Source organism: Hyla sarda, chromosome 1 (assembly GCF_029499605.1).
Source record: "Hyla sarda isolate aHylSar1 chromosome 1, aHylSar1.hap1, whole genome shotgun sequence".
In the NCBI taxonomy this organism is placed as follows: domain Eukaryota; kingdom Metazoa; phylum Chordata; class Amphibia; order Anura; family Hylidae; genus Hyla; species Hyla sarda.
The window spans coordinates 83654880-83680908 of NC_079189.1; the positions used below are offsets into that span (position 1 = coordinate 83654880).

The 26029-nt window shown below is 45.4% G+C and overlaps 1 protein-coding gene across 2 annotated transcripts in view; it reads right to left on the reverse strand.

Annotated features, from left to right (window-relative positions):
* RFC1 (replication factor C subunit 1) overlaps positions 1-22802 on the reverse strand; it is a 75702-nt gene extending 52900 nt beyond the window's left edge. The window contains exons 1-6 of one of the 2 annotated variants that reach the window (XM_056556892.1): positions 22183-22336; positions 16363-16485; positions 14793-14871; positions 12672-12791; positions 1147-1376; positions 945-1022 (exon numbers count right to left, since the gene is read on the reverse strand). In XM_056556892.1, the coding sequence (XP_056412867.1) occupies positions 945-1022; positions 1147-1376; positions 12672-12791; positions 14793-14871; positions 16363-16485; positions 22183-22185 (633 nt within the window). In that variant the 5' untranslated portion in view covers positions 22186-22336. Of the gene's footprint in view, positions 1-944; positions 1023-1146; positions 1377-12671; positions 12792-14792; positions 14872-16362; positions 16486-22182; positions 22337-22654 lie in introns of those variants that run through there. The other variant, XM_056556881.1, reaches the window with a different exon arrangement.
* Positions 22803-26029: the final 3227 nt, after the last annotated feature.

Below are 26029 nucleotides of genomic sequence, written 5' to 3' on the forward strand. Positions count from 1 at the left end.
TAGCGCGCGGCAGCGCGATCAGTGCCGCATGCTATTAGCGGCCGGGTCCCGGCTTCACTATGACGCCGGGCCCGCCGTGATATGATGCGGGGTCACCGTGGGACCCCGCGTTATATCACGGGAGCAGGACCAAGGACGTACTCATACGTCCTTGGTCCTTAAGGGGTTAAGCTTGTGGCCTAAGTCCCTGAAATAATTTTTAAGGACACTCCACCTACCTCTTACTTTGTCATTGGTGCCAATATGTGCCATGACTGCTGGGTCCTCTCCAGCCCCACCCAGCAACCTGTCAACCCGATCAACGATGTGCCGAACTCGAGCGCCAGGAAGACAACACACTGTTCTGCGATCCTGGTCTTTGTGACAGATCGCCCTGTCTGTCCCTCTAATAATTGAGTCTCCCACTACCAGTACCTGTCTGGCCTGCACTGCACTGCACTCCTCCCTCCCTCCTAACTGGAGAAGACACCCCCCTGGCGGTCAGGAGCAGAGTCCTGCTGCAGTACTGCTAGCTCTGTGGGGAAGTTATAAATGGCTTGGTGCAAGTATTTTGGTTTTAAAAAAAGTTGCGACTTTTGGAGCATGCCATATTTTCACTAAAGTAGGTGACTTCACTTCTCTCAAAACTAGTAAGAAAAATGAATGGCGCTACAAAATTTCCAATAGCTTTATAATTTATGTTAAACTGTGCAAATTGAAGCCCAATCTGAACCCGCCAATAGCAGAAGTAGATCCTCTATTGTGTCTTTTGAATGGTCAAAAATTAACCAGATTTATTAGGAGTTATGTGACTTGTTAATTTAGCTAATTTAACTCCATTGAACGTCATTTAAAAAAAAAGACAAATAATACCCAAACTCAATAACTCTTCCCTATTATGTACCAACAAGTATATAAATAGTTTCCTATATAAACGCTGCTCTTACAAGACAAATCCTACTCACTTCTTCATCCTCGGCTAGTTGCAATTCTCTAGCAATAGCTTCGTCATCCTTCATAGAGTCATCCGTGCTTCTACGCGGCTGTCAAGTGGAAAACAGACAATGAAACCAATAAACCTGACTACTTCAACCTCAGAGCATTGCAAAAAAAGTGACTTGTAGGACTATCCTCTAGTAACCGTGAAATCACATAGGGTTAACTTACTTTTTCTTTCTTGGCTTCCACAAGCTTCTTGTTAGATCGCTTAATGCTGCCCATTCCAAAGAAATCCTCCACTGATGTACACACATATTTTTCTGGTGTTTTAGCCTTGGCAGGTACAGGCGTTTTGTTAGTGACAGGAGGCTTTGAAGGAGGAGGAGGAGGAGAAACAGAAGTAGTTCCATTTTCTTTGGGTTTCTTAGGCTTTCTCAACAAAGCAAAGTCTTCTTCATCTGAAAGGAGAAGGATGAAAGATGAATACACTTGAATACAATAATTAACGATATAACTGAACTGAACCACAAGACGTCTAGAGCGTAGTGGTATACCAGTACATATCAAATACCGAAAATTTTTTCCTGCACGACATGAATTTTTCCCATACCGCAATACCGGTTTGGCCCCCCCCCCCTCAAATGAATGATCAGCCGCATCGCGCTGTCCCCACATCGGGGAACTAATAATAGGTGACCCGCGGGCGCTGCTCTGCTTCTCTCCCCCAACCCCCTATGAATTATCAGCCCAGCGCTGCGCTGTCCCCCACATCGGGGAACTAATCATATGTCACCTCATCCTCCTGTGAGTTGTGGGCCGCAGGCACTGGAACTCTGCACTGTACTACATATTCCTTGCCTTCCTACGTTCCCCCATTGCTCCGGTAACGGCCTTACGCTGGGGAACGTCACAGAGCCTTCAGCCTATCACCAGCCGCAGCGATGTCCCGCCTCAGTCAGTGATAGGCTGAGCGCACTGTCATGTAAGGAGTGCCCGCGGGTCACATGATTGGGGGGGGGGGGAATACCGTTAAATGCTGTGGAACCGCAATAACTTACAAAAATAAAGTGATACACATTTTTGGTCATACCGCCCAGCTCTATTAGCCTTATGGTTTCTTGATTTCTCTTCATTGCAGGTAACAATTATAGGGCTATTTAAAGGGGTACTCCACCTGAAAATATTTTCTTTTAAATCAACTGGTGCCAGAAAGTTAAACAGATTTGTAAATTACTTCTATTTAAGGATTAAGATTTTTTTAATAGAAGTAATTTTCAAATCTGTTTAACTTTCTGGCACCAGTTGATTTAAAGACAAATGTATTCTAGCGGAGTACCCCTTTAACACACAGACGCAGTATCTTTCTTGAATTAGTTGTATACAGTGCTAGCTAGTACTACAGTAAAGACTAGACTATTTCCAACAGCTCCCATACAAAATGAATGGAGCAGCAGGACGCTGTTCTTGAAGACACAGGGAATATCCCAGCAGTTGGACCTCCTGAAATCATATCCTCTATTCACAGGATAAAGGATATACATTGGCCATTTTGGCTGCATCCAAAAATCCCTTTAGTGACCAAGCTGCTCACGTACTGACCCACAAATGCCTATGTCCACCACCCAACAGCTACAAGAAATCCATAGCAGCCAAAATTGCCATGCAGCCTTAGCCTAAGACCATAGAAACAAACAATTTAGGCTTTGGCGTTAACCTTCTTTCCGAATAATAAACACGAGTTTTCAAATCCGTGAGATAAACTTTCTTTTTGCCTTTTCCCGAAGAAGATAATAATGATAATGTATGAAGTAATACTGTGTACAATAAACCACCAGCGCCATCAATCTGAGGGTTATTATCAGCCCTGATATCTGGATGAATGACGCATCACTGACAGATCCCGGTAATGCCGTCCTCTGGCTTTCCCCTTTGCCTGTAATATTAGATCAAGGAGATGGCAGACAACGAGAATTAAAGGATCCGAAAGTATGGAGGATTAATGTGCTTATATAGGACGACATGAACTGTTCAATGAAGAAATAAACACACATTAGAACTGCAGCAAATATGTCCTTTAGTCAGAAGTATAGTAGTAAAGTATACTGCTTGTAGCTAAAAGGATATTATTTATAGAAAAGGGATAAAATGCTTAAGAATGACTGAAGAAATAACCAGTACACTAAATGTATCTGGACACCTATAAATTCCATTTATGTTTATGGAAATTGTATTACAGAATGGCGGCATGAAGTTATACAGTAGAGCTGCTGTGATGAGCCTGTATGAGAACTGTAAGAGAGAGGCACAGCGCTAACACAGCATAAAAGAGCGTCCAGAGGGGTTCAACCCTATATTAACCCCTTAACGACGAAGGACGTAAATGTACGTCCTGGTGATGCGGTACTTAACGCACCAGGACGTACATTTACGTCCTAAGCATAACCGCGGGCATGGGAGCGGCAGGTCCCGGCTGTTGATCACAGCCAGGGACCCGCCAGTAATGGCAGACACCTGCGATCCCGCGGATGTCCGCCATTAACCCCTCAGATGCCGTGATCAATACCGATCACGGCATCTGCAGCATCACGGTCACTTAAATGGATGATCGGATCGCCCGCAGCGCTGCCGCGGCGATCCGATCATCCAGCACGGCAGCCGGAGGTCCCCTCACCTGCCTCCGCTGTCTTCCGGGAGTCTTCTGCTCTGATCTGCCTTCCCGCAGACCAGAGCAGAAGATGACCGATAACCCTGATCAGTGCTATGTCCTATACATAGCACTGAACAGGATTAGCCATCGAATGATTGCTATAAATAGTCCCCTATGGGGACTATTAAAGTGTAAAAATAAAAGTAAGAAAAGTAAAAGACAAAATAGCTGCTTTTTTATAACATTTTATTCAAAAAAATTTTATAAAAAATGTATTAAAAGATTTATATAAGCAAATTTCAGATCAATAAAAAGTACAGATCACGGCGCAAAAAATGAGCCCTCATACCGCCACTTATACGGAAAAATGAAAAAGTTATAGGTCTTCAAAATAGGGGGATCTTAAACGTACTAATTTGGTTAAAAAGTTTGTGATTTTTTTTTTAAGTGCAACAGTAATAGAAAAGTATGTTACCACGGGTATCATTTTAATCGTATTGACCCAAAGAATAAAGAACACGTCATTTTTACCATAAATTGTACAGCGTGAAAACGAAACCTTCCAAAATTAGCAAAATTGCGGTTTTCTTTTTAATTTCCCCACACAAATAGTATTTTTTTGGTTGCGCCATACATTTTATGGTAAAGTGAGTGATGGCATTACAACGGACAACTGGTCGCGCAAAAAACCAGCCCTCATACTAGTCTGTGGATGAAAATATGAAAGAGTTATGATTTTTTGAAGGCGAGGAGGAAAAAATGAAAACGTAAAAATAAAATTTTCTGTGTCCTTAAGGCCAAAATGGGCTGCGTCCTTAAGGGGTTAAAATCTGAAAAGATGTCGAAAGAGATACACAATGTGAACTACAGCGAAGATTTTCCTTGAAAACTATGTGAAGCCATTTACAAGAAAACCTAGATTAGACATGCAACAGAGCTACATTGAAGGGAAGTGTAAGAATGTTACACAGACCACAGAGAATGCTGCAATAGTCTAGGTGGGAGATGAGGAGGGTATGTCCTTGCATTTTTGTTGAGAAAAGAGAAATGCTTAAATTAGAGGCAAAGGGTGGCAAAGGTAGATCTGCTGGGGGATATTGAGTTAAATGTGAAAAATATGATGAGTTCTGCCTTCTCCATGTTGAAATTTAGAAAGCGGGAGAATTAGGAGGATATAGCTTAAAGCCATGGTACTAAAGAAAGCTAAGTTAGCAGTGCTACCCTATGGCAGACAGAAGGGGACCTACTGGACTACATGAACAGGGGTTGTCCAGGTGTTCAAAAGCTTTCTCTTTGATGAAAAAATAAACACTTAAAGGACAACTGCAGTGGTAAACATTTATATATGCCCGTGCCTAAAAAATAAACAAAATAAACTCATACATACCTTCCTACGAGCGCCCGTTGGTCCAGCACAGGCCTCAGGGTCCGGCAGTGCTGACGTCATTCCACTTCCTGGGGACGGGGACGCCGCAGAGCCATCGGTGTATCACCTGCCGTAGCGATGTCCCGCCCCGGCCTGTGATCGGCTGAGCCCACTGTCATGTAAGAAGCCGGCCAGAGCTCCTTACATGACAGTGGGCTCAGCCTATCACAGGCGGGACATCGCTGCGGCCGCTGATACGCCGACGGCGCTGATACGCCGTCCCCAGGAAGTGGAATGACTTCAGCACTGCCGGACCGTGAGGCCTGTGCCGGACCAACGGGGGCTCGTAGGAAGGTATGTATGAGTTTATTTTGTTTATTTTTTAGGCCCGGGCAGGGGCATATATAAATGTTTACCACTGCAGTTGTCCTTTAACTTTTCTAAAGCGACCAAAATACAATAACCACAGACATCTGTTTTAAAGGGGTACTCCGCCCCTAGACATCTTAATCCCCTATCCAAAGGATAGGGGATAAGTTGGCTGATCGAGGGGGTCCCGTCACTGGGGACCCCGCGATCTCTCCTGCAGTACACCCATTCCGTTCTTCAGCTGCACACCCCCTCACATAGGCTTGCATTGAGGGGGCGCGGCATGATGTCATGAGGGGGCGGAGCCGTGACTTCACGATAGACTTCACGATACTCCGTCCCATGTATCACCCGTCATCAGCCACGGGGTGCTGCAGGATAGGGGATAATATGTCTAGGGGCAGAGTACCCCTTTAATGCTGTATGGCAACAAAATATGGTGATATGCAAAAAAAAAAAAAAAAACCCTGTACCGTTACACAAGCCTTCAGCTGAACAACAACACAAAAGAGAACTTTGTAAAATGCAAACATGAAGAAAAATCTCATCATTTGAAAAGCTAGACCCTTCAACCACAGTTAGGTAAAAGTAACCTTGAGCTAATAAATCAGCTAAATAGATCCAATCCCTCCACCGCCAGACAACCTTGACCGATGCCCAGCTCCTGTTAGCTAATAACTCTATCAAGATTAACTCTATGAACCACACACTGGGAACATTTACTGTTGCACTGTAACTCAACAATACATAATATGTTGAAAGAAGCTCGGCAAGCGGCACACAATGTATAATGCTACGTGTCACATTACTATTACGTGACCTTGGCCTCAGATTATAAGGCGTATCCCATTACGGAGCATGATATGGTTCAAATTAATATGCCATGGGAACATTGGACTTTTAGATGTTTTTCATGTTTTAGGGTATGTTCACGTGTGGATTTGCTGCACATTTGTGCCTGGATGTGGAGACCCCCAAGTCCAATTACAAGGTATAATTATAGGTATTTCACACAATTTTGACATTTTTAGACTCAATATTTACAGCGTTGACCCTTCTTATTCAAGACTTCTGCAGGTCGCCCTGGCATGTTGGATATCAGCTTTTGGGCCAAATCCTCGTGGTGACAACCCATCATTCTTATCTAGTCAGTGCTTGGAGTTTATCGCAATTTCTGTATTTTCGTTTGTCCACCCACTTTTTAAAGGATTGACCACAGGTGCTTAATGAGATTGAGATCTGGGGAGTTTCATGGCCATGGTCCCAAAATTGTAATAATTTTATTTACTAAGCCACTTAGCTATGAGTTTTGCCTTGTGACATGGTGCTCTTTTATGCTGGAAAAGCCATGGTTCAACATCAAATTGCTCCTAAATGGTTGTGAGAAGCTGCTGGTTTTGGAGGATGTTTAGATACTATTCTTTATTAATGGTAGTGTTCTTAGGGAAAATTGTGAGAGACTAGGGCTGGGCGGTATACCGGTTCATAACGAATACCGAAATTTTCGTGCTGCACGATATGCATTTTAACCCATACCGCAATACCGGTTTGGCCCCTCCCCCTCGGGAATGAATGAATTATCAGCCCAGCGCTGCGCTGTCCCCGCTGCACTATTCATATGTGACCCGCGAGCGCTGTTCTGCCCCCCCAATTAATTATCAATCAAGCGCCACTACTCACATATGTCACCCGCAAGCGCTGCCCTCCTGGTCGTCCTGTTTGTTGCGGCCGCCGGCGCTGACACTCAATACCAGTGGTCTTCAACCTCCAGATGTTGAAAAACTACAACTCCCAGCATGCCCGGACAGCCGTTGGCTGTCCGGGCATGCTGGGAGTTGTAGTTTTGCAACATCTGGAGGTGCGCAGATTGCAAACCACTGCTCTATACTGTATCTCTATACTGTATCCAGCAACTCTATACTGTATCCAGCAACAATCCACACATGAATGGTTACAGGAGGCTTTATTGTTGGCATGACACAGGACTCATGGTGGTGCTCACCCTTTCTTCTACTGACAGTCGTTCTTTCAGATGCCCCAAAAAGTCTGAAGGGGTTTTACTAGAAAATATTACTTTACCCCATTCCTCTGTAGTCCAATCCCTGTAGTTCCTGCAGGATGTCAGTCTGTCCTTGACTTTTTTTAATAAAGAGAAATGGCTTCTTTGCTGCCCTCCGTGATACCAGGCGCCTCCAAAAGCCTTTGCCTTACTTACCATTACTGTATTATTCCTCTCTCTGAGAAGAGACAAGCACAGCTGATCACACATAAAGAAGCACAGTACTGAGTTGAGCATTTCTGTGCTTGTTCAGCGATCAGTAGGGCTCGCTGCATCCAGATCCCCAAAACTTCTTCCGTGTTGCCATTATATGTCAGACGACTTGCGAAATGATATAGTTTCCCCTATTTATGGTTTGTTTTAAGGCCTTTTATTAGTCCCAGTAAAGGACGTAACATAAACAGAACGGTCATTACACTGCACTGAGCAGACATAAGAGCTGAAGCACAGACTACAATAATAAAATAATGTCAATACATTAAAAGCAGCCCACCGAGTAATGAACAAATAAAATCTTCCAGTTACAGCAGTCTAGGTAAATATGCATATACTATCACCTACAACAAAGAGATGGAAACCTGATGTATCCAGGAAGAACAATACAAGCAAACAGACTTTAAAGGGAATTCCTTGTAAAACACACAAATGTTAGTAGCCATTTGCAATGTAAACCTTTAAACGGTATATGAGAGATTGTTGTGTAAGCTGGTACGGCCATATCCTAAAGGCACAATGGTGATTATAGTACAGACAAACCAGACATTGGTCAGGGAAAGGGGTCAAATAGATCAATAACACCGTTTAAAGTCAGATTAAAAAAACGGTCTCTGTCTGGCCATGTAAAATTAGGGTCATCGTGCTATAAAAGTCTCGTATACTCCTGGTCTTATGTGGTGTCTGCCTGGGTAACATCACATGATCACATACAAAATAATGCAATGTATAAAAATTATCAAAAAGAAAAATAGAGGTGCCATAAAACTTAACATTTAATTGGTTTTCAATCAAAAGCCACCACAAAAAAACAGATAAAACGTGACTTCCCATCACCTAAAATATACAAGTATATCACATTTCAGACCAAAATGGTCAAATAGTAAATTAGCATTGGTGATATGACCATGGGTGTATCCCTAAGAATTGCCTCAGCCAACATAGTAGCATCCAGTAGGGTTTTAACTGAAAACAGGCTGAAAGCCAGAAATAATTGAGATTCACAAGCATGCAACTTAAAAAGGTAAGAAACAAGTAACAGTAGGGGGACTTTTTCCTCTCCACCCTTATCAAAAGCTGGTGTTCTCAAGTCCCGTTTCTGCCCCTGATGTGAAATAACATATACACAGAGGCGTCCTCAGGAGAACCAACTCAGATAGTCGCAAGTCATAATACAAAATAGTAACAAAATTCCCAATGGCTGATCTCATTGGACCAGCAAAAGGACCGAATAAGGCTACAGGTAATGTGAATTAATGTATTAAGCCACCTCAGACAGTGTGTGTCATAGTGGCCATGAAGGCTGCACATGGAATAATGTGTTGAATGTCCTCCCGGAAGACACAGGTGGCGATGCCAGGACTGCTCGGAAATGCTGTCTCCATAGACGGCAATGCATTACTGAGCAGAATCGTAGGAACATTGAACAGGTGCATTGTTTTCTCAGATGCCAAAATCTGGATTTCCGGGGCAGAAATTCCGTCAAATAAATGGTGCAGCAGAATCCCATTGAAATTTTCACTGTGAGAACATTGCCTTATCTCAATACAGGAAGAAACCTGAGCTATAAAGAAGAATCTAAAAGAAAATCTACCCTCTGCTTTAGCAGTAAAATACACCATATCATCACCTACAACTAGTAACCCCGAGTAAACAGCAGCAAAAAAAAAGCAAAGAACAATCCAAAGAACCCACTACAGGAGTGATCACTGACTGTTATCCTAAGGTCATTATCTAAAAGCACAAATATGTAGCCAGTGTAAATAATAACCAAGGACAGAGCACAGCTGAAGGTTAGGTCACATATATATGTGTGATTAACAGAAGCGGTAAAAACTAACCAACGTTTAAAAAAGTAGATCATTTAGGGTATGTTCACACTGAGGAATTGGGGCGGAAATCAAGCAGAAATTTTCTGCCTCAAAATATTGTTACTTTTCCACAAGAACTCACAGAGATTTCGGAATTCCGCGCGGAAACGCAGGTTTCATGCGGAGGAGGAGTATCAAGTATTTCTATTCATAACATTTTTTAATTTTTTTTCAAGCTGAAATTCCGCGCCAATTCCGCATGGAAATGCTTCTGACTGAAAAAAATATATAAACATTGATCTCTATGGGAGAACGACGCTGATTCCGCCTGAAAGAAAGAACATGTTCTTTCTTAAAGCGGAACAGACTTCCTCGTCAGAATTCGGCTTGAGGAAATTCCTCAGTGTGAACTGAGGGGCAGAAATTCTGCACAGCTCTATGGGGATTTCACTGCTGAATGATTTGGAGAGGAAAAAGCGAGCAGATTACTCGTGGAAATTCCTCTCCAATTCCTCAGTGTGAACATACCCTTAGCCTTACAAACCTGATGGTCTAGCCTAAAGATATGCCATCAATATTAGATCGGCAGTGATCTAACTCCCAGCATGCCCCACCAATAAAGCCACGGCATGTACATCACACAGTGAACGTAGCAGAAAGCAGACAGCTCCATTGTGTAGTGGCTGTGCTGGGTTACTGATCGTTCAGCTCTCATTCACTTCAATAGGAATTAAGAGAAAGGAGGGAAGGCGCCTCATGTGCGGGATCAGTAGATCTTGCAGGTGGGGGTAGGGGAAGGTGATTCCCAAGCCGCTTACCAAAGTTGGTTGTGCGCCCACACACAACAAGGTTAAGAGCAGAAGAGATATGAAAGAAGGTCCACTGCAGCCCTCCTGGGTAAGAGTAGAATCAAAAGCGAATGACCAGGGAGTCAGGAGTTTGTCTGGCGCAGAGAGGAACCATCAGACAGCCAAGTAAAATCAATGGATTTATTAGATGCAACGCGTTTCGCTGCGCATGCGCAGCGAAACGCGTTGCATCTAATAAATCCATTGATTTTACTTGGCTGTCTGATGGTTCCTCTCTGCGCCAGACAAACTCCTGACTCCCTGGTCATTCGCTTTTGATTCAATAGGAATTGGCAACCCACCAATCAAATATTGCTCAATAAAAAGGTCTTCGAAAACTCACTAGTTTATGAACATACACGATACTTAATGATGACAGTGGTGCATACTGTGTGTACTGATCCCACAAGCACAAGACACACATAACATAGCAGACGCAGTGAAGGAGAAATAGAATGAAGCCTTTCCCCCTTAAAAGGAGTACTCTAGTGAAGAGTATTCCTGCTCCGTTCTGCCCGGGCTGCAAAATAAATGAAAATGAACCATCACTCACCTCCCTGGGTTCCCGCGGAGCGCCACTACAGCTGTTCGGTCCTCCGGTCCATCTCCTTCATACTTCCGGGTGTAACGAAGCGTCACATGGCGCTCAGCCTATCGCCGGCCGCCGCGATGTTCAGCCTCGGCCGGCGATAGGCTGAGCGCCATGTGACGCTTTCTTACACCCGGAAGTAAGAAGGAGATGCACCGGAGGACCGAACAGCTGTAGTGGCGCTCCGCGGGAACCCAGGGAGGTGAGTGATGGTTCATTTTCATTTATTTTGTAGCCCGGGCAGAACGGAGCAGGAATACTCTGCACTAGAGTACTCCTTTAAGTCAATGCTTAAAGGAAAACTGTCACCCTGATCACCCACACTAAACCCAATAAACATGGTTATAGTGTGGGTGACCAGGAGTGCAAAGAGGGGTCACTTGCCAAATTCCATCCAGTGGCTCCTGTCATATTGCCCGCCGAAAGTCCCGTTCTCAATTCGGTGGTTGTCCGTCCCCTGCTTCTTTCTGCCTTCTGAAACAATCTGCCTCTATTAGTATTAGTATTGAGGCAGGAGCACAAGTTAACAGGTAAGTTTACAAACAGCTCTCACTTCCTAGTGACGCGAGTCGCATGTCACATGAGCGCTGTAGCAGAGCGTTCTGGCAAGAGCTCTCAACGTCACTATGACGTGAGAGCTGTCTGTAAATTTACCGCGCTTGTGCTCCTGCCTAATATACTAATAGAGGCAGAAAGAAGCACGGGGCGGACAGCTATCGGGGCCCCGCCTCCTGGTAACCGAATAAAGAACGGGACTTTAGTGGGGCAATATCACAGGAGCCACTGGATGGAATTTGGTAAGTGACCCCTCTTTGCACTCCTGGTCACCCACACTATAACCCTGTGTATTGGATTTAGTGTGGGTGATTAGGGTGACCGTTTTCTTTAAGCCACGCTTGCACTCAGTATTCCATCTTCCCCTCTACCACCTGCAATTCTACTGCACTGAGAAGCACCATAAAATAAAGAGCTTATCAAATTTACTCAGCAATGTACAAAGGATATCATTCTGCTTTTTGTTTGGCATGAAATGCAACAAAGATACACAAGCGTAATGAACTGAATGCAATCCAGATAATGTTAATGAATACACATTGCTTATCCAGAACCACTGTCGTCAATGCTATTCAAACAGCCCCCTCCCCTCCTATCTGATAGTGCTGGTTGCCTGGAATAGATGGTATTGTAGAGACAAAGGTATTCACGAAATAAAAAACCAAATGGATTTGTAGGTCAGCAATATTCTAGAACAATGTTTTCCAAACAGTGTGCCTCCAGCTATTGCAAAACTACAACTCCCAGCATGTCCAAGCATGCTGGAAGTTGTAGTTTTGCATCAGCTGGAGATATACTGTTTGGAAAACATTGTTCTAGAAATATCATATAATGTGTCTTCTGTAGCAGAAAGACTGCTAGAAAGGACCAAGGCCTAAGAGCGGCGTCCACTTCTGCACCACTTATAGCTATGCACTTTCTTCAGGCGATGTACTATGCATAACAGAACATATAGATTTAGCTGCACTGTAAAATGAAAGAACATCTGTGGACCTGATGTAGGACACCTTCACAATTATCCTGTCTTAACCATAACTGCAAAGTCACCACAAGTTTACAATGAGAACAGCTGAATGGTGTGGGGGGGGGGGGGAATACAGTGTAAAGACGTTCATTTTCCACCACATTTCCTGTGCTTGGCATCTTGACTTGTGGTTTGTTTGTTTTTTAACCATATTTATACTACTGGTACCACAACAAGATACATTGATTGGCAATGCAGAGAACAAATTGCTGCTGTCCTATTCTTCTGAAGGCCTGTGATAAACATTCATCTATAGGTTACTACCCACCTACCTGTATCTGAGACAAAGTCAACAGGGTCAGGCTTTTTAACCTTTAGCGGCTTTGAAATCGGTGGCGATATTTCCTGGGGCCTTTTTGATTTTTTTACTGGTGGCGTGTCTTCTTCTGAGTCTGAAGAAAATGCAAAAAATGTAATGAAAATACAGACACACACACATATATATACAGTGGTCCCTCAAGTTACAATATTAATTGGTTCTGGGACAACCCTTGTTCGTTGAAACCATCGTATGTTGAGACCAGAACTCTATGGAAACCTGGTAATTGGTTCTAATGGCACCAAAATGTCATCCAAAAATAGGAAAAAGTGAGAATTAAAGAAAACTAAGTAGAAAACTAATATAGATAAAGCAAGTTCTTACATATAAAAGTAAGAAAGATCTGCTGTGAGCAGGAAATCATGTCTATGTCGGTGTTTCCCAAGCAGGGAGCCTCCAGCTGTTGCAAAACTACAACTTACAGCCAAAGGCTGTCCGGGCATGCTGGGAGTTGTAGTTTTGCAACAGCTGGGGGCACCCTGCTTGGGAAACACTGGTCTATGTAGAGGACAGGAGCTTCTTCGGGGTCCTGTACAGTACACGCAATGTCCTAAAAAAGTAATGGAGTCGCCTTCACCTGGTGTCCAAAGGAGCAGCTAACCCTGGTACAGCTAAAGTGTACAGAACATGTAATACCTCCCTGTACTGTAGGGGGCGCTACCAGACACCAGTCAGTGCATACGCTTCAGTAATACAGGGGTTTTACCAGTGAATGTCCATTTTGATTGGTCGGTTCTTCCAGCCATTGACACGTTTCACAGATCTGGATTGTCTGTACATTGTATGTTGAGTCTGGTTTCAACTTCCGATGGTCCGGAAAAGACCATTGTATGTTGAAACGATTGTATCTTGAGGCCATTGTAAGTTGAGGGATCACTAATATATATATATATATATATATATATATATATATATATATACACACATATATGTATAATAATTGTATTAACATGTTCACATCATTTCCTATTTTTTGTTGTGATCCCAACTATCAAAGCTGTATAGTTTCATTCTCATGGCCTTTCCCAAATCAATATATGGGTCCACATTTACATTGATCAGGATGGTAAAAATGCTTTTAGATGAGCCCAACAGGGCAAAAATAATAAACATGACAATATTTTCTTTTAGAATTTCTCACTATTTTAATTCACCGGAAATGTCATGCCAGTGGACCAGCCAAAGTCACTTGAAATGAAAAGCCTTTCATGCCATCAGAGAAGTCCATGACTAGCCAAGCCTTCTCACATGAATCAACCACTGGGTTATAACACCGGTGTGGAAATAAAGATGTGCAGGGAACAGAGCAAAGAGGGCAAAAAACTCCTTTAGGGCTCGTTCGGATCTGCCGACAACGGACCCCTACAGTGTGACTCAGATGTGCCTGCTCAGAGCAACAATCGGCCGCTATGAGCAGACACACTGCGACGTGCGTGTCACCACGCGCATGCGCAGTATACTCTCACACATCGCGGCTGCTCCCGGCCTACCTCAGCGAGCAGAGGGAGCGGCCACGATGTGTGCGAGTACACTGTACATGCGTGCGGCGACTCGCACATCGCAACAGTGCATCAGCCCGTAGCAGCAGACTGCCGCTCCGAGCAGGCACATCTGGGGGCACACTTTAGGGGTCCATCGTCGGCGGATCCGCAGCGTAAAATAGGCTGTGGAACCGCCAATGTGAACGAGCCCTTAGGGTAGGTTTCCACACAGATTATTTTTCTGTGGTTTTTTTTAATTATTTTTTTATTTATTTTTTTTTGGAAAGCTGTCACTGCAGTTTTTGAGCCAAAGTGAGAAGTGGATCCAGCAGGAAGGAGAAAAATACACACTTTTATATTTCCCATTTCTTTTGAAAACACTTCTGGCCTTGAGTCAAAAACTGCAGCGGCAGTTTACACAAAAAAAAACCTGTGTGGAAACCAAGCCTTAGAGTAGAAACACATGTTGTAGATCCAGCTGAAGTATAACACCTTCCTTTATATTTGCAATTCCAGCTGGATCCCCTTCTGCCTTTGGCATATTTTTTTACGTAATGTGTGTTCCTAGCCTCAATGAAAGAAAACAGGGAAACCTGAATCATAGATGATCCTCTTCTTCTTGTTACTCAGCTGCTTCTTCTTCAGCTCCTCATCACTGACTGGACTTTTTAACTGAAAAGGATTACACAATGACAAATGTATACATCATACAGCATTAGATGCACCCAACATTACATTTAGTTCTTGTGAATTCCTGCAAATATCAATCACTTTATTGTGGATGTTATTCATTCATATCTGACTGCGGTTAACTTATGGGGTATTCCAGAGGATACATTTTACATCTAAAAACTGCCCAGTGTGTCAATATGAAGGCAATATGTGGCAAACTGTATCAACCTGCCATTTACGCCCATTGAGACTAGGGATCGACCAATATCATTTTTTTAGGGCCGATACCGATATTCTGTGGAGGTTAGGGCCGATAGCCGATAACTTATACCGATTTCCCCCCCCCCCCCCACACCGCTGCAGATCATTGATTAAATCAATGAACTGCAGCGGCTTTTGCGGTGCCATAGACTGCCGCCGCCACCCGCTTCTCTCCCCCTGCCTGTCCAGGGGTCCTGAGTCTTATCACCGCCACCGCACCGCTCCGCACCGTGCCGCACCCCCCGCACCGCCCCAGCCCCATTGCCTCCCCCATCCCCGGTTTTATAATTACCTGTTCCCGGGGTCCACTCTACATCTGGCTCCGGTGGCGTCCTCCTGAGCTGTCACTGTGCGCACTGACGGTGATGTCGCGTCACGTCACTCGTCATTGCGCACAGCGTAACGCAGGACGCAGCAGGAGCCAGAAGTAGTGTTGATCCCGGGCCCCGGGAACAGGTAATTATAAAACCGGGGATGGGGGAGGCAATGGGGCCAGGGCGGGTCGGTGGGTCGGTGGGGGGACGGTGCGGCGGGTCGGTGGGGGCGTTCACGGTGCAGGGGGCGGGGCATTATCGTGAGGTGATTGCCGATGCCGATAATGCCCAAAATCGTGATTATCGTGACCGATAATCGGTCGTTCCCTAATTCAGACACTTTCTCTTCTCTGTGCCGACATAAAGAAAATGCCCACTCAGCCAATTAATGCTAAAGACAGATCACCTGTGCAGCCAAATGACTGAGTGGGCATTTCCTTGGTCTCGGGATGGAGAAGAATCCCCACTGGCAGAAGGGACTGCCACCATTGAGTACATGTTATTATAGGCCGTTAACTTGAGCACTTTTAAATGTAAAATTTATCCTCCCCATTAAACCCTCTTAAAAGCGTCTTTATATATGTCACACGGTGTCCAGCAGCATAAATATGGGGAGTAGACTATAGATACCCAAACACTGAGGTCACCAAAGATATTTTTAACCTAACAAACTAATGGTTCAAAAGGTCAGACTATGGATAATTTTACATATACGTTGGGAAATTTACCAACACATATACACAGATATATGGAGGGGGCGGGGGTCATGATGCTGCTTTCCCGGGGAGAGCCTGGGCCCCGTACAGGAGATCGTGGGGGGTCCCAGCGGTCGGACCCCCCGCAATCTAAAACTTATCCCCTATCCCATAAGTAGTTTTCCGTATGAGACTTCTCCTTTAAAGAAGATACCACTCACCTTTTTGTCATTTGACTTCTTGCGTGTGGGACCTCCATGAGGACTTTTGATATTCTCTTTTTTATCCTTCTCATTTGTTGATTTTTTGGCAACTGGGGTGACACCAAAAAACTTCCGAATATCCTTCAACAAAGACAAAAGAAAGAAATAATTGTAAATAAAGAAAAACACACTCACTACTGCAACAGATATAGTTAAAATGGGGAGATTTATCAAAACCTGGGTAGAGGAAAAGTGGTGCAGTTGAATGGAACAAAAAATTAACAAACCCCATACCGTATATACCCATACCCAAACCCCATACCGTATATACTCGAGTATAAGCAATATATACAATTTTTTGTGCTGAAAACGCCCCCCTCGGCTTATACTCTAGTGAACTCTCCGCCTGTCAATCCCTTCATCAGTGGTCTTCAACCTGCGGACCTCCAGATGTTGCAAAACTACAACTCCCAGCAAGCCCGGACAGCCATCGACTGCCCGGGTATGCTGGGTGTTGTAGTTTTGAAACCTCTGGAGGTCCGCAGGTTGAAGACCACTGCGGCCTTCGTCGTCATCCAGCCCCCCCCCTTTTTGTTTTGTACTCTCCTCCCCTCGGCGGGAAGTTAGGGTGAGCTGGTTCGGGCCATCTATGCTGCAGGGACTGTCCGGTGGGGAGGGATAGTCATTCCGGGCTGTCCATTTTCACCGGGGGGCGGGCCTCTTCTCCTCGCTTCGGGACCGGCCCCGGAGTGGTGATGTTGCCTTGACGACGACGCACAGGGACGTTCATGCGCAATGTCCCTGTGCGTCGTCGTCAAGGCAACGTCACTAGTCCGGGGCCGAAGCGCGGAGAAGAGGCCCCCCCCGGTGAAAATGGACAGCCCGGAATGACTATCCCTCCCCACCGGACGGTCCCTGCAGCTTAGATGGCCCAGACCAGCTCACCCTAACTTTCCGCCGAGGGGAGGTGAGTACAAAAGGGGGGGAGGGGGCTGTATGATGACGAAGGCTGCAGTGGTCTTCAACCTGCGGACCTCCAGAGTTTTCAAAACTACAACACCCAGCATGCCCGGGCATGCTGGGAGTTGTAGTTTTGCAACATCTGGAGGTCCGCAGGATGAAGACCACTGATGAAGGGATTGACAGGCAGTGATGATGAAGGGGGGGGGGTGATGACGGGGGTCTGGATGATTACATGGGGGGATAGTCGAGTCAATAACTTCCTGGGTTTTTGGGGTAAAATTGGGGGCCTCGGCTTATACTCTAGTATATACGGTAAATATATTAAAATCCCATTCCTATGCATTTTGTTGGGAGTTTATTAGTGTGGCAGTTTCTAATAAAAGTAAAACCAATAAGCTTTTTTAAACAGATTTTGTATTGATTTATATGCATTTTTTTTTATTTATATGCATTGTTTTGATTTTCCAGTAGGCTAGGATCTATTTGTTGCAATATATTTAGGAAGGAATGTTTCCTCCCTAAATGAGGCTTCTATATCATGGGATTGTATTGTCTTCCTCTGAATCAACACTATAGGGTCTTTCTACCCTTACAAACTATGGGGGAATTATATCAAAACCTGCGAAGTGCAAGAGTGGTGCAGTTGCCCATAGCAACCAATCAGATTTCTTATTTCGAGCAATCCATATAAAGAGTGGTTGGGCACAGCTGCTATATCGTGGTGTGTCAGACCCTCTAGGAATATTACAGCGGTTACTTCAAAGACAGTCTGTCCTGTGTGTAATAGTTCATGTGGGGTGCCAGCCGGTTGAAAGAATCAGGACATCAAATGCAGCACATGAGAAAGAAAAACCAGCGCACTCACCGCAACAGGTGAACTTGAACTTCTTGTATCTTTATTGAATATCATCCACAACGTGGCCTCTCTGGCCAGACACAGGTACAGGCGTGCGGGGGGACAATGCAAACAGAGACGCTCTCGGACTAGCGGGTCCGCCTTGCGCTCTCACGCGAGTAGGGGCCTGTGAAGCGCGTGAGGTGGACCCGCTAGCCCGAGAGGGTCTCTGTATTGTCCCCCGCACGCCTGTATCTGTGTCTGGCCAGAGAGGCCACGTTGTGGATGATCTTCAATAAAGATACAAGAAGTTCAAGGTCACCTGTTGCGGTGAGTGCGCTGGTTTTTCTTTCTCACATGCCAGATTTCTTATTTCGTTTCATTCAACTGCACCACTTTTCCTCTATGGACAACTGCACCACTCTTGCGCTTCGCAGGTTTTGATAAAATTCCCCCATAGTTTAAGGGTAGAAAGACCCTATAGTGTTGACCCAGAGGAAGACAATACAATCCCATGATATAGAAGCCTAATTTAGGGAGGAAAAATTCCTTCCTAAATATATTGCAACAAATAGATCCTAGCCTACTGAAATCAAAATAATGCATATAAATAAAAAAAAATACATATAAATCAATACAAAATCTGTTTAAAAAAGCTTTTTGGTTTTACTTTTATTAGAAACTGCCACACTAATAAACTCCCAACAAAATGCATAAGAATGGGATGTTAATATATTTATGGGGTTTGTAAATATAGGATAAAAGTTTTATTCTTTATGTTTTTATAGGCCACTGGGAAATTGGTCCCTTTTTTAGTTTTTATAAAGCATATTTTGTATACATGTGCAAAATTTCTTCCTGGCTCCAAATATGGATGTCAAAATAAATCCCTGGCTAAATGACCCTTCTCCAGACTAGTGACTATAACCTGTAATTATATTATGCACCAGAACATTGTAACTATAACCTGTAATATTATTGTACTTTAAAATGTGACTATAACCTGTAACACTATTACATGCCAGAAACTGTGTTACATCGCAGTCAAAGTAAGGCCTGCAGAGCAGCAATCCCCCATCTGTGACAACTACAGCTCCCAGCATGCCCTGAAGTGTTGCAAAACCCTGGCATTTAGTTGTACTCTGCATACAGCCAATGTAATGTCTACAAGTGAGGAGTTACTAGCAACTCAAAAAGGCTGTTTTGGCATTTTTGGTTGTTTGTTTTTTTAATTCATGTTTTATCCGTATTTAAGGAGTACTCCGGCAAAAATTAACTCACCCCCTATACACAGGATAGGGAATAAGTAGCGCTCTCAGTGAGGAACGCATGTAGTCTACCGGTTGACAGCACGCACCCCATTCATTTCTATGGATGCGCTGATGGTGCCCAAAAGCTGTACTCGGGTCTTTTTGGTGCTCCCATAGAAATAAATGGAGCAGGTGTTTACTGACCGACTGACAAGGCCCATCCCAGTGATTGCGAGGTCAAACCGCTGGAGTCCCCGCACGATCAGCAACTTATCCCCTATCCTGTGGATAGGGGATAAGTTTATTTTTGCCAGAGATCTCCTTTAAGAGGAAAACTGTCAGCTTTCTCCCCCCGCACTAACCAGCGGTATTGGCTGGTAGTGCGGGGGACGCTGATCAGTTTGAGCCTTACTGTGCCCAGATCCGCCACGCCATTCGGCCTTAATCTTTTATTTTCGGTATATTCAAATGAGGTGCTAACTGGCACTCTGACATCAGTGCCGGGCCGCAGCGCCGCCCAGCTCATCAAAATTTCTCCCCTCCCTCTGCCTCTCCCCGCTCTTTAATGAAGAGAGAGGGGAGGAATATTGATGAGCTGGGCGGCGCTGCGGCCCGGCACTGATGTCAGAGTGCCAGTTAGCACCTCATTTGAATATACCGAAAATATAAGATTACGGTCGAATGGCGCGGCGGATCTGGGCACAGTAAGGCTCAAACTGATCACCGTCCCCCGCACTACCAGCCAGTACCGCTGGTTAGTGCGGGGGGAGAAAGCTGACAATTTTCCTTTAAACCCTTAAGGACTCAGTCCCTTTTGGCCTTAAGGACTCAAGACAATTTTATTTTTACGTTTTTTCCTCCTCGCCTTCAAAAAATCATAACTCTTTTATATTTTCATCCACAGACTAGTACGAGGGCTTGTTTTTTGCACAACCAGTTGTCCTTTGTAATGCCATCACTCACTTTACCATAAAATGTATGGCGCAACCAAAAAACACTATTTGTGTGGGGAAATTAAAAAGAAAACCGCAATTTTGCTAATTTTGGAAGGTTTCGTTTTCTCGCCGTACAATATACGGTAAAAATGACATATATTCTTTATTTTTTGGGTCAATACAATTAAAGGAGTAGTCCGGTGCGCACTTTTCTTATTTTTTTCCCGTCCAGGCTGCAAAAAAAAAAAGAACTTTCTCCTGCCTGCCTGGGTCGGGCTGTTTGCTTCTTACTTTCTGTTAGTCACACGGAGCTTCAGCCGAGGCGGGACATCGCTGCGGCCGGTGTTAGGCTGAAGCTCCGTGTGACGTGCCGGGCTAACAGGAAGTAAGAAGAATACAGCCCGGGGGACACCTGTACCGGAGCACCGGGGGCAAGTAGGCAGGCAAGAGAAAGTTTGTTTTCTTTTTTTTTTTAAGCGGACCGGATAAAATAAAAGTGCGCGCAGGACTACTCCTTTAAAATGATACCCATGATTACATACTTTTCTATTACTGTTGCGCTAAAAAAAAAAATAAAAAAAAAATCGCAAACTTTTTAACCAAATTAGTAAGTTTAAAATCCCTCTATTTTGAAGACCTATAACTTTTTCGTTTTCTGTATAAGGGCACATTTTTTTGCGCCATGATCTGTACTTTTTATTGATACCATATTTCATATATAAAACTTATCAATATTTTGGGGAATAAAATGTTATAAAAAAGCAGCAATTTTTGACTTTTTTTAAATTTTTTTATGTTCACCGTACGGTATCATTAACATTATATTTTAATAGTTCGGATATTCACGCACGCAGCGATACTAAATATGTTTATTTAAAAAAAAAAAAATTTTTTTTTTTTTTTTTACACTTTTTATGTCCCCATAGATTGCCAATACTGTTCAGTGCTATGAATAGGACATAGCACTGATCAGTGTTACCAGTCATCTTCTGCTCAGGTCTGCTCGATCTCAGACCAGAGCAGAAGACCTGTGGAAGGCAGCAGAGGCAGAGGGGACGACCTTCATCTGCCGTTCTGGATGATCGGATCGCCGCGGCAGCGGTGCAGGCGATCCGGTCATCCATTTCAGTGACCGCAGCGCTACAGATGCCGTGATCTGTACTGATCACGGCATCTAAGGGGTTAATGGCAGACATTGCGGATCGCGATCGCGGATGTCGGCCATTACTGGCAGGTGCCTGGCTGCTATCAGCAGCCAGGACCTGACGCGCATGACCCGAGCATTGCTCCAATGCTCGTGGTTATGTATAGGACGTAAATGTACGTCCTGGTGCATTAAGTACCACCTCACCAGGACGTACATTTAAGTCCTGCGTTGTTAAGGGGTTAAGCTACCAGCTGACCGGGGCATGCTGAGAGTTGTAGTTTTGCAACATCTAGAGGTCCACAGTTTGGAGACCACTGCTCTGGACCCACAGTTGGGCTAGGACCTGCATTTGTGTCAGTGGCCTAGTACACACGGCCAAAATGCGTTGCCAGACCGCGCCAATTTGTGGTAAAACCCATGTTAAAATTTTTATTTGCCACACGTTGCAACACCCACTTCTACTTGCAACGTATATATGACCAACACCACACATCACGTCCGTTCGCACATCCACTCCCCACCTACAGAACAACACATCCCTCATTGCCACAAAACTAGGAAAGATGCATGACAACTATGGTGAGGCATATCATGGCAGTCATAGCGGCTGTCACCCAGCTTTTCAAGAACCCTTGAACAAGCAAGGGAAACTGTAACTGTATACTAAGAAGACATTAGCTAGAAAGAAGTGCTGTTATTAGTAGTTACCATTGTTATGTATTGCACTGGAAACAAAGAGGTGTTAATAAAGTTTTCTTAAGGGGAAGAAGAAAAAAAAAACTGTTTACATCTGCCATCACGTGGTCGCCGCTCCTCCGCCAATGAGCGTGGCTTAGAGCGCTGGCGCAGTTGTCAGTCGCGGCAAAATAAGTGACAGTGATGTCAGCCGCGAGCTCTATTACCCAGCATTCACTGTGAGCATGCTGGGGGCATGGAACTACAAGTCCCAGCGTGCCCACAGTAAGACGACCACTAAATGACTACGCCATAATGCGCACTAGGCCTGGCAGTAGTGTCAGAGCGCGGTTATACCGTTTACTAAGAGCACTACCGATCTCCGTGCAGCAGATCATCACATGCCGCTGAGACAGTCATCTGAACGCAGGGTTAGGCCCCGGTCACACTGTGCGGATTTAGCCGGCCTATTGATCCCAGAGACAGCAGCCCGGCCTGCACTTACCATGACCGGGAACTGTGCTCTCCTCTCCCGCCTTCGCCGGTCCCCCACTCCCCAAGCTTGGCGCCAACTTCTCCGCTCAAGATGCAGACAACCCGGGTCCTCCCACCACCTCCGCCTCGTGTGTGACAGGCATGCGCAGGGGGGACCTGGGTCACTAGAACAGCGCCATCACCTGGTGCCCCTGATCTGTCTGTCTATGCACTCAATACACAGCATCAGTGCTTCCCAACCAGGGTGCCTCCAGCTGTTGCAAAACTACAACTACCAGCATGCTCGGACAGCTGAATGCCTCCAGCTGTTGCAAAACTACAACTACCAGCATGCTCGGACAGCTGAATGCCTCCAGCTGTTGCAAAACTACAACTACCAGCATGCTCGGACAGCTGAATGCCTCCAGCTGTTGCAAAACTACAACTACCAGCATGCTCGGACAGCTGAATGCCTCCAGCTGTTGCAAAACTACAACTACCAACATGCTCGAACAGCCGAATGCTTCCAGCTGTTGCAAAACTACAACTCCCAGCATGCCCGGACAGCCTTCGGCTGTCCGAGCATGCTGGTAGTTGTAGTTTTGCAACAGCTGGAGGCACCCTGGTACTGCATGGACTTGCATAGTGGTTTATTCTGTTTTACATTGGTAACAATTATTGGATCATCCCGTATTAAAATAAGGTTAAATAAAAAATAGTGCAGGCAAAAATATCATTACACAACTGTAGCCAAGATAAAAGTTTTAAAGGGAACCTGTCACTGAAAATCCAGTTCAATCTACAGGCATCAGGTTATAGACAGGGGCGGACTGACAACATTCAGGCCCCCCCCCCCCCCCCCCCAAACAAAAAAGTAAGGGCCCTCTGCGATGTTCTGTTGCTGGTCACACTTCTGCCCCTATTCTACCCAAATCCCTCTACCTGCCCTACACATAAACTAAAATAAAATTTATATTTAAGAAACACTTTAAGGTAAGTACAATAATTTTACATGACCAATAATACCAATATACAAGGAGTAAATATATACCACCACACAATGACTGGAGAATACCGCCATACTGTACTGAATAAAACCACTATACACAGACCAATATACTATACAGGATCTGTATACAATATAAGTGATTATATACAGGACCATATGGTGGTAGATATCAGCTGTACACAGGATGTATATACCATATAAGTGATTACAGTTACATTTTGGGACTCACAATTACGTCTTTTCTGATCAGCGGTGTCCTCTTTCCTTTTTATCTCCTTCCGGATCAGACGGCCATGTCCATCTCTTAACATCTGCAGAACAAACATGTTAGACATTTTTCCAGTGCCGTCCTCTCCTCTACACAATCTTTCCATCTATAAGCCCACAAACTGTAATAATCCCCTCCTTGGTGTCCTGCACAGTAAAATGGCAGGTAGGTGGGTAGTCAGGTAAATAGTTAACTTGGTAGGTAGATCAGGAAGCCAAATATGTAGGTAGGTGACTAGCCAGGTAGGTAGGTTGCTAGCTAGGTAGTTAGGCAGCCATGTATGAAGGCCAGGTATGTAGGTAGGTAGCAAGATATGTAGGTAGATAGTTAGGCATCCAGGTATGTAGGTAGGTAAGTATTTAGTCATGCAGATACAAAGTTAGGTAGCCAGAGAGTTAGTCAAGTAGGTAGCCAGCACCCCCTCCACCCAGTGATGCATCCATAGTCTAGTCTCGGGAGGGGACCCAAGAAAACCCCCTATGTTGGTAGTAGGTAGCCCTCCTATTAGTTTGGTAGTTGGTCCCCCATATTAGCTAGGCAGGAACATAGTAGATAGTCCCTCACATTAGGTGTAGGCAGCAGAGTTCCCTCACATTAGGTGTAGGCAGCAGAGTTCCCCCATAGTAAGTGTTGGCAGCAGAGTTCCCCCATAGTGGGTGTAGGTATCAGAGTTCCCCCATAGTGGGTGTAGACAGCAGAGTTCCCCCACAGTGGATATAGGCAACAGAGTTCCCCACAGTAGGTGTAGGCAGCAGAGTTCCCCCACAATAGGTGTAGGCAGCAGGGTCTCTCTACAGTAGTTGTAGACATCAGGTTACCCCCACAGTAGGTGTAGGCAGCAGGGTCCCCCCACAGTAGGCATAGGCAGGTGGGTCACCCCCAGTAGGTGTAGGCCGCAGGAACCCCCTACAGTAGGTGTAGGCATCAAGATTCCCCCCACAGTAGGTGTAGGCAGCAGAGTTTTTCCCTTTCCTCTCCCCCCCCCCAGTAGGTGTAGGCAGCAGATTTAGAGTCCCCCCCCCCCCCCCCCAGTAGGTGCAGACAGCAGAGTTAGAGTCCCCCCCCCCTACAGTAGGTGTAGGCAGCAGGATCCCCCCACCATAGGTGTAGGCAGCAGGCTTCCCCCCCAGTAGGTGTAGGCAGCATAGTTCCCCCACAGTAGGTGTAGGCAGCAGAGTTCCCCCTTAGTGGGTGTAGACAGCAAAGTTCCCCCACAGTGGGTGTAGACAGCAGAGTTCCCCCAAAGTGGGTGTAGGCAGCAGAGTTCCCCCACAGTGGGTGTAGACAGCAGAGTTCCCCCACAGTTGGTGTATACAGTAGAGTTCCCCCACAGTGGGTGTAGGCAGCAGAGTTTCCCCACAATGGGTGTAGGCAGCAGTAGAGTTCCCCCACAGAAGTAGGCAGCAGAGCTCCCCCACAGAAGTTGTAGGCAGCAGAGTTCCCCCACAGTGGGTGTAGGCAGCAGAGTTTCCTCACGGTAGGTGTTGGCAGCAGAGTTCCCCCACAGTAGATGTAGGAAGCACAGTTCCCCCACAATAGGTGTAGGCAGCAGGGTCCCCCCACAGTAGGAGTAGGCAGCAGGGTCCCCCCAGTAGGTGTAAGCAGCAGAGTTCCCCCATAGTAGGTGTAGGCAGCAGAGTTACTCCATAGTGGGTGTAGGTAGCAGAGTTCCCCCACACTGAGTGTAGGCAGCAGAGTTTCCCCACAGTAGGTGTAAGCAGCAGGGTCCCCCCAGTAGGTGTAGGCAGTAGAGTTCCCCCACAGTAGGTGTAGGAAGCAAGAGTTCCCCCATAGTGGGTGTAGGTATCAGAGTTCCCCCATAGTGGGTGTAGACAGCAGAGTTCCCCCACAGTGGATATAGGCAACAGAGTTCCCCACAGTAGGTGTAGGCAGCAGAGTTCCCCCACAATAGGTGTAGGCAGCAGGGTCTCTCTACAGTAGTTGTAGACATCAGGTTACCCCCACAGTAGGTGTAGGCAGCAGGGTCCCCCCACAGTAGGCATAGGCAGGTGGGTCACCCCCAGTAGGTGTAGGCCGCAGGAACCCCCTACAGTAGGTGTAGGCATCAAGATTCCCCCCACAGTAGGTGTAGGCAGCAGAGTTTTTCCCTTTCCTCTCCCCCCCCCCAG